General features: G+C 35.4%; 1 protein-coding gene across 1 annotated transcript; it reads right to left on the reverse strand.

Moving 5' to 3' along the window:
* Nucleotides 1–2834: 2834 nt before the first annotated feature.
* Nucleotides 2835–5874, reverse strand: LOC149841631 (putative F-box protein At1g32420). Its single transcript, XM_090001098.1, has 2 exons — nt 4640–5874; nt 2835–3326 (listed from the first exon to the last, which is right to left on the reverse strand). The coding sequence occupies exon 1, from the start codon at nt 5868–5870 to the stop codon at nt 4797–4799; it is 1074 nt and encodes a 357-aa protein (XP_089857224.1). The 5' UTR covers nt 5871–5874; the 3' UTR covers nt 2835–3326; nt 4640–4796.
* Nucleotides 5875–12151: the final 6277 nt, after the last annotated feature.

A 12151-nucleotide genomic window follows, 5' to 3' on the forward strand; every position in this document is an offset into this window, starting at 1 on the left:
TCAATCAATACTATGGTGTTAAATATTGGATAAAATTTTAACCTAAAATTTTTGTCTTTCAAAAAGAGAACACCTGATAATTGATACACAAATTCAGACATATGAATAACTGATTTTAGCCTACAACAAAAGCAAATAATTATAATAGTAAGGTCTATTGAAAACACAATGACCGACACAAATGCAGACAAGAATTCTGCTTACAGACTGCAAACAAAAGGAACATTTATAACAGTAAGATCGATTTTTTTGTCCCTTGTTTTTCATAGGGACCTTGTATCTGCATATATACCATCAAGGAGGGTCTGGGTATTTCAACACCAATTTCACGAAGTAAAAACTTTATCAGATGAATTGGCTAGAGCACTATATTTGGGGTCATGAATCCTTCTTCATACCCCTGGAATGCCTAATATGGGGCTGTCGCAACAAACACATAGGCAAACTGCTCATTTGTCTCACTTAGGTTCAGCATACACAGACCAACTCCATTGGCCAACACCAAAATAACAGCCAGAACAAAATGGATGATAGGAGAAACATATATTCCCACTTAGGTTCTAGGGCCAACACTAAAATAACCAATGTCACAGGGTTCCCAAGTGACAGAAAATAATAGAAACAATAATAAACTCACGATACACAGATTCAAGCATTCCAATACCTATGTATCAAAAAAAATAAGAGCATAATTGACATAAGAAACCGCGTTTTCATTGCTATCTATAAGAAAACACCTACAAGCATAAGAAGCCCTACTCTAAAAGAGCTATCAACATTGAAGCCTTATTCCTAGGGCTGATGATGATGTTTGGGTCAACAGTGCACCATCACCCCCACCGCCATCATCATCAAAGATCTATTACTTTATCTTCAGGTTCGTATTCAACTTCACCGTCACTAGTGCCAGGATCATCAAAACCATCAACATCATCAACATCATCACCATCATCATCTTAACTAACATCATTATCTGTCAAAGAAAATAAATGCAAAAGCAAGGCAAGAACAACAAACAAATGCAAAAAGAGAAATGTGCACAGGATCATATCATCAACATAAAGATTCCTGACTCTCCAACATGTCAAAGAGAAAATGGTTCAACATTACTAATCCATCAGCATGGGACTAAACCCACGATAAAAAAACATACATTTCATAAGCCAAATGCCTAAACTGGTTTTCCTATTCATTCATCGGCATGGAGCTACTTCTTGGAAAAGATGTCAACTAAAAGATTTAGCTTCCAAAGGAGCACCCAACAATTGATAAGCAAACATATACATGTGTTTTAAGTCTACAAAGAGAGTAACATTTGATTCTCTGAATGCAAACATAAAAGCTTGGGGAAAAAACGTTAAAGGGACAATCAAGAAACCAAGAGCAAGTTTGACTAGTTCTATAACTATTATGAGACTCAAATCTCATCTCAAGAACTCTGTTCTCATGCATTTATTTATAAGTTCTTCACAACTCAAGTATACATTTCAACTAACATACAATAATTTAATACATGCAACTCATGCTGAAATATCACATATACATGAAATCATTTATGTCATTCAGGACTAATTCACATGCATTCAATCTCTAATCATAAAAATTTTGTATTTCTATCATGCAGTTGCAAACTCATTAGAATTCAGCCATGATCTCAAGCAAACATGATTTCACACACAAGCATATTTATATTAATAAACAAACATTATCTATATATTGTCAAAATTATCAAAACACTTCTCTCAAGGTGGTCTGTCAGACCTCGATTTTTGTGCCCCTGATTTAGTCGAAACCATAGAACAATTATATTTCTCTCTATGATATGAACCCAACTCACGAAACTTCACTCAATTCTGAGTTCGGGGTGCAAAGTTATGTTCATTTTACTTCATTGGATGTCAAGTTATACACAAGGGTAGTTTGGTCATTTCACCTCTCTGCGATTTGACCTGCCTTGGCCTAGGTCAAATCGGGTTCAGCCTGAATTCAGAATACTAGGTTTACTGAACCTAATCCAGACCCAACTGGGTTTTGGTTTAGACCCATCCGAATTCTTTAAAATTCATCTTGAATCCGCTTACTAAATAGTGCAGATTCGTATCCAGTTTGGTGTAACTGGACTGGTTTTGTTCTGTCCCAATCAAGAACCAGAATTGATCCAGTCCAGAACAGTCTGGATCAGACCCAATTCTAATTTGGATCTAGAATTGATCAGTCTAATTACAAATAAGATCCAGATCCAGTTATTATCTGGATCCAGAACTGATCCATCTAATTATGGACTGCATCCAGATCCAGTTTTGATCTGGATCCAAGACTGATCTAAAAGAAGACACTGTTAAATTGCTCTTAAAGAAGGGGAAAATGATCAGCTTCTCGAAAGGGGAAATCACCTTGGAAGGAGATCGTTCAATTCCACCTCATTGGCACAATCCTCCATATGCTTAGAGAATGTAGATATGAAAACTGGAGCACCAAGATTTCTACATATCTCATGCATCTCAATATGCATCACATATTTGCTTATGGTATACTGGCCGTACATTAAATATATCCATACAATGATCAAAAGTACTGGCAGTCCAAAGGCAATAGTCACTGCTCCCAATGAAACATTTACCTGGAAACCCTATATGGGTCATCTTTCTAAATGCAAAGGCAAACAGCATTTGTCCCACTTAGGTTTGGTACACTATACAAAGACCACTCCATGCCAACAAAAATAACAGCAACAACAATAAATGCATGACACAAATATTCCCACTTAGGTTCAATTTACATAAACTGCACCAACGTAAATAACAGGAAAAAACTAAATGCACAATATACTCAGATAATCAAACATTCCAATGCCAATTTACAGAAAAAAAACATGATTATAATTGGCATTAGGTTTTCACTAATATCTATAAGAAAGGTCTACAAAGGCAATAAACACTAACAGAAATATCAACATTGAAGCCTTAGGGCTGATGATGTTTGGGTTAAAAGTTTTCTGCAACCCATGTTAATAAATCAATAGACACCAGTCCAATAAAAGATAGAGTCATCACCATCATCATCATCATCAATATCATCATCATCACCATCATCATCAATATCATCATCCCCACCATCATGGTCAAGATAAATACCAGCAACACCAAAGAAATCATCATAAAAATCATGGTTACCTCCACCAAGAACATCATCATCACCACCAAAATCAAATTCAACTTCAGGTTCATATTCAACTTCACCATCACCAGTACCAGGATCATCAGAACCATAATCACTATCACTATCAACATCATCATCATCATCATCATCATCACCAACATCATTACCTGTCAAAGAAAAAAATAGAGAAATCAAGGTAACAACAAGAGGGAAACAAATGCAAAAACAAGAAGCGTGCACATGATTACATCATATCATTAACTAAGAATCCCTACTCCCCTATATAAGACAAAATGTTAAGACACTAATAAACCATTAGTGTGGGACTAAACTGACGGTGATAATGAATACATCTAATACCACAAAGTGACAAATGGCTAAACTGGAAATTCTTATTCAACCACTGCTATGGTGTTACATATTGGATAAAATGTTAAACCTAAAAATTTTGGCTTTGAAAAGGAGAACACCCGATAATTGGTACACAAATGCAGACATATGAATAACTGATTTAAGTCTAAACAAATAAAAGCAAAAATTATTCGAGTAAGATCTATTGAAAACACCCAATGACCGATACATAAATTGGACATATGATATCTGATTAAAGCCTACAAATGGAAGTACCATTTATAACAGTAAGATCGATAAAAATACATTTATAACATTTATTATATTTGACACTAATTATCATATCATGTGATCATATAATTAACTAAGAATGCATATTCCCTATATGTTAAAGATAAAATGCTGACAATAATAATCCATTAGCGTGGGAGCAAACCAACAGTGAAAATGAAATACATCTAATATCACAAATGGCTAAACAGGAAAGTCTTGTTCAATCGCTACTATGGTGTTAAGTATTGGATAAAAAGTTAACCTAAAATCCTTGGCTTTCAAAAAGAAAACACCTGATAATTGATACACAAATTGAGATATATGAATATATGATTTAAGCCTACAAACAAAAGCAATAATTATAACAGTAAGTTCTATTTAAAACACACAATGATTGATACACAATGCAGACGTATGAATTCTGCTTGAAGCCTACAAACAAAAGTAACATTTAAAACAGTAAGATTGATTCCGTACTCTCCTATGTTTCATAGGGACCTTATATCTGCATATATACGATAAAAAGGGATAAATGTCGCTCCTTTTGTCCAAAGCTAAACCTTACTATTTCTGTTTCTTTGAAACAATGGATAGACAAAACATTATATTATGGGGTTCACCATAGCAAAATTCTTTTAGTGCCGACACTAATTCACTATTGAATAACTGTCCGAGCAAAGAAATCCTATCACGATTATGGTCCGATACTGAGGTCCTTCAGACCTCTACAACCCATAATTGGATATCACAGATCTAATTCACGACTGTATCAGGGGACATTACAACCATTTATGCTTACATCAAACCTAAGGAAATCAATGCACAAGGAAAAATCATGAAACCAAGAGAGCTTCACCTGCATCGTTTTCAACCGCAATCGTCCTTACGCGGGCAAGACTCTCAATGTATAAATTGAATACAGGACATTGTATATCCTTCGCAACCTTAGGCTCCACGGTTTCGAACACCTTGAGGTTGGGATCGTAAGATAAATTGAATATCTGATCATATCCTTATTCATAGGTAGGCATCAGCTTGACCAGGAATAGAATCTTGTCATCACTGACAGTCCCCAAGTACATGGTATACATCCTGTAGGAACCGATTGCCATTTCAAGGAACTCGCAGTCAACACTGTGATCTCTGATCCAAATCGAATTCCCATAATCCTTCAACACCCAGAATTCCATCGATTGCCAGGCGACAGAGAAATGAAGCAAACAGAGGGAACCCCGAAATTCCACCAAAAAGTCGTAGTCCTCGTGCATAGATAAGCACTCCGGAGGCGGCATTGTCCGAAACCTCTCCTCGCCAACGTCGAAAGCCACTATCAGCACCGGCGAACCTTTAACGACACGACCAGTTTTCCTGTACAGCTTGGGAAAGAAAATCCAATGGATAGCCCCATTAACTGAAGGCCTGGAGAAAAACGCCTGTTTAGAACCATACGCTCCCTCAAGCCTTCGCCACAAGACATCGACGCCAATTGCGAAGATCTCGCACTTGAAACTCGGGTACATGGATTCGACAACTAGCAATTTGTACACACCGGAGGCGGGATCGCCAACAATTTGGCAGATTTCAGGATGGCCCAGGCGGGATTTCGGAAGCTTCACGCTCTTCCGCGTCGCGGGGTTGATGATCTGGTAAATGCGGGGCCTTCTTGGGAATACGAGGTAGACGTCGTTGCCCAAGCAGCAGAGGCCGTCGCACCAGGATAGGATGGTCAGGATGCTCTTGAAATCGCTGATGCTTGATGGCGGCATCGGGACGGGCAGACAGAGCACCTCCTTCTGCACACGGAAGAGGAGATTGTTGGTGTCGAAGAAATGGAGTTCTTGGTCGCCTTCGGTGACGAAGGAGGGCTCCTGCTTCTGCTTGGCCCGACGGAGGTGCTGCTCCACGAAGTCTTGGGAGTCGATGAGGGCGCACCAACCTCTACAAACCAGCCTGAATCTGAGGAGGGGCCTCACGGGGAGCCTCGAGAGAATGGCTGTGGTGATGTCGTCTGGTATGGGTGGGAGTCGTGGGACCGTGAGGATGACAGGGTAAGAAGAAGAAGAAGAAGAAGAACCCCCTTGCTTCATCGAGACCCCCTCCTCCTCGAGCTTTTTTCTTCTCTGTTCTTCCTTCATGGGGTTCCAACGCGAAGGGTAATTCTCTAAGACTGTGAAACTCGGCATCTGGGCGGTTATCTTTCTGCCCTGTTCCCAAATTATAAAAGGGAAGGACACATTTTCAAATGCCCACAAAATTTTCCCTTTAATCATACATCTTCAAATTTCCCCCCAAATCTTTGTGTTAATAATTATCCCGACAGGAAAATTACAATTAAGCAAGCTGTTATGTCTCTGTTTTTTTTAGGAGGATATTTCAAGGATAAAATGTCTAAATTATTCCTATTAAATAACTAATGTATTTTAATATATCAGCAATATTCCGAACATAATACGATCTCGAATAGAAATTCACAGTTTCACCATGATATTGACAAGATCAAAACATTTTTTATATTCTTTTTTGTAATTTATATTTTTTATCTTCATGCACATTTATATTTTTCAAATATTTATGTATACCAATATTGACAGGAGATTTTTATAAAAAAACAATATATCACAAGATTTTTCTTGTGGAGATTTTGTCAATAATGAGATCTAGGACACTACTTTTACCTAATTACTAAATCCCACAAAAAATGATTGTACTATATGACAAAAATGATACGTTTTCTAAAATGCCTTAAAAATTTTTAAATTTGTCATCTATCCAAAATCATAAATACTATTATTTTTATGACCTTTTTACTCATCACACCTATCACTTTCAGTGTGAATTTCATCTATATGTGATTTTTTGAGGTTCAAGTTTAAAAAAAAATTATATTTTTTTATGTAAAGTTATTACATTTTTTATGCGAAGTAACTAAGGCATTTGCGTAGTTTGTCAATTCAAATTTGAAAGAATTTTCATATATTTTTTATATGCATTTCTAAAAAAAATTATGTGAAGTAACTCGAGTCTTTGCGAAGTTTTTATGTTCGAGTTTAAAAAAAATACAGTTTTTTTATGTGAAGTAACCCAGGTATTTGCGCAGATTGTCGATTCGAGTTTAAAAGAAATTTTGCAGATTTTTTATGTGAATTTAGGAATTTTTTATATGAAGTAACTCGGGTATTTGCGAGCTTTCTTTTAAACTCAAACCGACAAACTGCATAAATACATGAGTTACTTCGCATAAAAAAATTTAAAAATAAGCATTAAAAAGTTATGAAATTTCTATTAAACTCGAACCTGCAAACATCGTAAATACTTGACTTACTTCGCATAAAAAAATATAGGCAATTCGCATAAAAAATATGTGAACTGTCTTTTAAACTCGAACTGACTCTTGGGCTTGTTTGTGTTATATAAATAGTAGCGACTAAGACATCGCATATTCTGAGGTTCACATTCTAGTGTTATTCTTGCATAATTTAGGGTTTTCTTTGTGGTCCTCACCAAAATAATTCAACAACTATTTTTAGCATTTCAGTAACCCTTTTTTGGTGTTATGACGATTAAGAACTCTATATCCATGAACTATATCGTCATTTAACCATGTGAAGTATGTGAACGTCTTGAAACTTGGATAGAGTGGGCCACACCCTCACTGTCTTTGCCTCAATATTGGCTGAAACAAAGGTTTTTAGACGTTTACCATACAAAATGTAAGCTGAAATTTATGTCACTCCGTAAGAAGCACCCACAAACACCAGCCAAAAAAATAGATTAAGAGGTTGTTGTCACAATGATGTCTCATATTCCTGAAGCATCTAAGGAGGGGGGTGTTAGGAGACTCAGCGAAAGAGCATTTGTTTAAGTCATGCGCTCACTCAAAGGTTGTTAAAGATATACCTGAGTTGCCTCATTTCTTTATTGCGAATGTAGATGATAAAAGAGTAAATGATGAACCTCAACAAGAGGAGGACCGAGTTGCACAACGAGTGGATGCTTCGCAGCCAGGGGTGGAGACAATTGTGCAACAGGAAGATGCTTCTCAATAAGGGGAGAAGGCAACTCAGCAAAGGAAGGATTGAGTTGCACAACAGTCGAATGCTTCTCAGCTAAGGTTGAAGGCAATTGTGCAATGGGAGGACGCTTCTCAACAAGAAGAGAAGGCATCTCATCAAGGGCCGAAGACATCACAACAAGGGGCGAATGCCAAGAAGAAAGTGTAAGTTTCAAGGATTTTCTCGAAGAGTCGAAGAAGGTCTGATGCTCATGGACAAGAGCCACAAGATGATGATAGTTGCATGCACTACTTCTATTGGTTTGAAGCCCAGCAGTAGTTTCAAGCTCTCCCAAAAGACATGAAGAAAATGCCTGATGATATGCATTTTTGAAGTTTCTTCGAGATCTCACCATGAAGGATCAATCACCCCTTCTTAGAGTCGTGGTAAAGTTTTGGGATCAAAAAACTAACACCTTCTAACTTGGAGATATGAAGAAGACCATCACATTGGAGGATATGACACGAATCACCAGATTAAAGTGTCACAGTGTGCTAGTGAGTAGTCAGCAGTAGAGAAATCATAAGCAGTTGGCTGCCATGATTTTGGGAGTAACAGATGGTGCCTTCAAAAGAGAAATTATGAAATTAGAATGGTAGAAGAATTATCATGTCCTCACAGCGGCGAGGAGGTTAAAGGACAAACTATCGTGAGTTGGAGGGAATGCTGGTAGTACTAGAGAGAAGGATTTAAGAGCATTATTTCTCTACTTCTTCGGCACATACTTATTCATTCACACTAGTGAAAAGTGGATCCATAGTTTCTACGTTAATTTGGTAGCAATCTTGGATTGCTTCGATGAATACATATGGGGGGCAATATGAAATTTATCGTGTTGTTATGTGTTAATCCTTGTATGAATCCCTATAGGTTTAGTTATGGGAGCACATATCTATTGGAAGGCCCATAAGAAGTTAGGTTGTCGATGAATTTATTCGGTTCGTAATACGGATATGAAATATCAACAAAGATGCACCTCATGGAAGGAAGTCTTGTCATCATATGGGTTGTGACTAGTACTTTAAAATTTATAAAAGTTGACTAGGGAAGACCCAAGTATATTTTTTTGTAAATATGTCATACATATTTCGAAGTAATGCAATATATGACTAACCATGAATAAAACTTTATCAGGTAGGTAAAATGGTGCCTTAATGAAGATGCGGGTGAGGAGGAGGATAAAAGTGTTGTAGCATCGAGGCAACAAGCACTATAGAGGGGGTGAATAGTGCTTCTAAATATCGTCTTTGAAATTTTTAAGAATTTTGAGATTCGCAAAGCAATCACACAAAAAACACAAGAATTTATCCTGGTTCGGCCTTCCAGACATACATTTAGTCCCCAAGCAAAACTCACTTGAGATTTTCACTATCAACCTTGTGTAACCACAAGAATATACAGACCAAATCTAGTCCCACTTTCAGTAACAAACCTACTGAAAGCAAACAACTCCTTTAAACCAAGGAGTCCTTTCCTTTTATAGGAAAATATAAGTAAACAACTTACAATCAACGTATGATCCCTTCTTATGAATGCAAATGGAATGCAATTGGATTTTGAGGTTGTTGAAATACTCAACTCATGAATTCACTGTCTCTCAAAAGAATTTGAGTGAAAAACTGGAGTGAAAATATCAAGTGAGTGAGAAAATGAATACTTGAATGAATAGGAGTGAAAAGCAAAGAATAATTCAATTGGATTTGATTCAATTAGATGTTTTTTAGTATGTAATGCACTCATATTTATAGTTGAAAGATTTCATACATTGAGGGTATGAAAGGGTGTTAAAACAGTCCATTTTGAATGATCAAAACATTTGAAAAATGAAAAGACACCTTTTAAAAGTTTTACGAAAAATGATTAAATTAGTCGACTGGAACAATAGTTAGTCGACTGAAATCAAATATTAGCAAACTGACAGTTATCGTCGGTCGAGTAATGTGTTTATTATAGCTGTTTGAAAATCTAAAGTTTTGAAACTTAGTCGACTAAAGAAAAAGTTAGTCGACTGATAATATCATCAGTAGACTGAAAAATCTTTCAGTCAACTGCTCCTAAATTTTTTTAAAAATACACGTTCTGTCTGGTCGACTGATAAAACCTTTAGTCGACTGCTGCTAAATTTTCTGAAAACACACATTATGTTCGGTCGACTGATAAAACATTCAGCCGACTGCTGCTAAAGTTTTCAGAAAACAGACATTTTGTTCGGTCGACTGATAAAACCTTCAGTCGACTAATTCAGAAAATTGATATTTTTGCTTTGAAAATTTGGCACGAAAAAGTTGGTTGACTGGTGAGTCTGTTGGTCGACTAATAAACATGAAAAATTAAGTAAAGAGTTTTCTAAAATGATTTTCATGAAGGGCACTTTTAGAAAAGTTTTTTTAAAGACTTTTTAGGTGAAATGCAATCGAAATATGCACTCTAAGTAAGGTTCTTATAAGAATCTAAGACATTTAATGAATTTTACATTTGAACACTAGTCTTCATAGATTCTTCATCGAATTCTTCAATTCTTGTCATCTTTCTTCATTGCCTTAGCTGAAATGCAGTTGATTCACTTGTTCATCATCAAAACCTTGTACTTGAAGTATCGTGTATGACTTCATTGTCGTAAGAATCTCTCCTTTTTTTATGATGAAAAACTAGTCAAAGATGGAGCATTTAGATGCATAGATTGAAATTTTACTCCCCTTATCAATATGCTACAAAACATAAGAAGTTAGTACAATCAAAGCATATATATCACATATTGATTGTTTTGCATTTTCATCATTACTTCATGCTTTGCAATTTTTAATGCTTTCACATGCAATTTCCTTTTTCTCTCCCTTTGTCATAATCAAAAGGAGTAAGTGCAGTCATAGCATAAGCAAGATGCAATTTCAAGTTCAAAATATTACAACCCAAAAATTATCAAAGGTCATGAAAAGTCATGTTATTTTATCAAAGCAATAACAGTAAACAAAGTTCAAGAGAAATGTTAGTTATGAAAATTTTCAAGTAAAACAAAAATTTCAAAAAAATTTATAAGTCTAATAATGAGTAAATGCCTAGTTCTTCAGACATGGCCAAAAGCCAAAATCCATCATCACAAGCCTCATTGATATTCTTTGGTTTTATTTTAGATATGAAAGCAATATTTGCAATATATTGCAATTGCGTTCTAGCTTGGACACCACTCTTTATTTCTCCAATAATTTGCTCATGTGGATAATTAGGAACTTCTTTCCAAACCAGTGGAAGAGGAATATTTTCTTGAGAAGTACTTTCTATCAAAGGTTCTCCTTGAAGTATGACTTCTTCTCCTTCGCTTAAAGGTATAACCTGCTCACAATTTTTATCAAATGCAACATGTAAAGATTCTTCAATACAAGATGTTCTTTTATTAAAAACACGATAAGCTTTGCTTCTAGAAGAATACCTAAGAAATATTGCTTCATCTGATTTTGAATCAAACTTATCAAGATTATCTTTGGTATTTGACAAGAAGCATTTACTACCAAAAATTTTGAAATATGAGATCTTTGGTATACAATCATAATACAATTCAAAACATGTTTTATGTAAGATTGGTCGAATAGGAATACAGTTTAAAAGATAACATGTTGTATTTACTGCTTCAGCCTAAAAGTATTTTGGTAACTTTTTATCTTGAAGCATGGTTCTAACACATTCTTGCAAAGTTCTATTCCGTCTTTCAACAACTCCATTTTGTGGAGCCACTCTAGGAAAAGCAAAGTTGTGAGATATACCATGTAAATTACAAAACTTTAGAAAATATTCATTTTCAAATTTACCACCATGATCACTACGAATTTTAATAATAGATGTAGATTTTTCATTTATAATTATTCTACAAAGTTTAGAAAATTCAGAAAAAACATCATTTTTGCTTTTTAGAAAAATCACCCAAATAAATCAAGAATAATCATCTATTATAACAAAAGCATACTTGCTACCATTCAAACTTTGAATTCTAGATGGTCCAAATAGATCTAAATGTAAAAGTTCGAGAGGACGTTTTGTTGAAACTATATCTTTTGCTTTGAAAGAACTCTTGATTTGTTTACCCATTTCGTAAGTATCACATAAGTGATCGTTCCTATATGATATTCTAGGTAGGCCTCTAAGAAGATCATTCTTGGATAACTTAGAAATTAATTTAAAGTTAACATGTCCAAGTCTCTTATGCCATAACCATTGAATTTCATTTGAAGTGATAAGACATTTTTCATTAAAAGTGGGTAACTCATCTAGATAAAGTTCATATACATTATTCATTCTTTTACCTTTAAAAATGATCTTTTTAG

The sequence above is a fragment of the Nuphar pumila genome, chromosome 3 (genome assembly GCF_984573655.1).
Source record: "Nuphar pumila chromosome 3, dmNupPumi1.hap1.1, whole genome shotgun sequence".
NCBI lineage: Eukaryota > Viridiplantae > Streptophyta > Magnoliopsida > Nymphaeales > Nymphaeaceae > Nuphar > Nuphar pumila.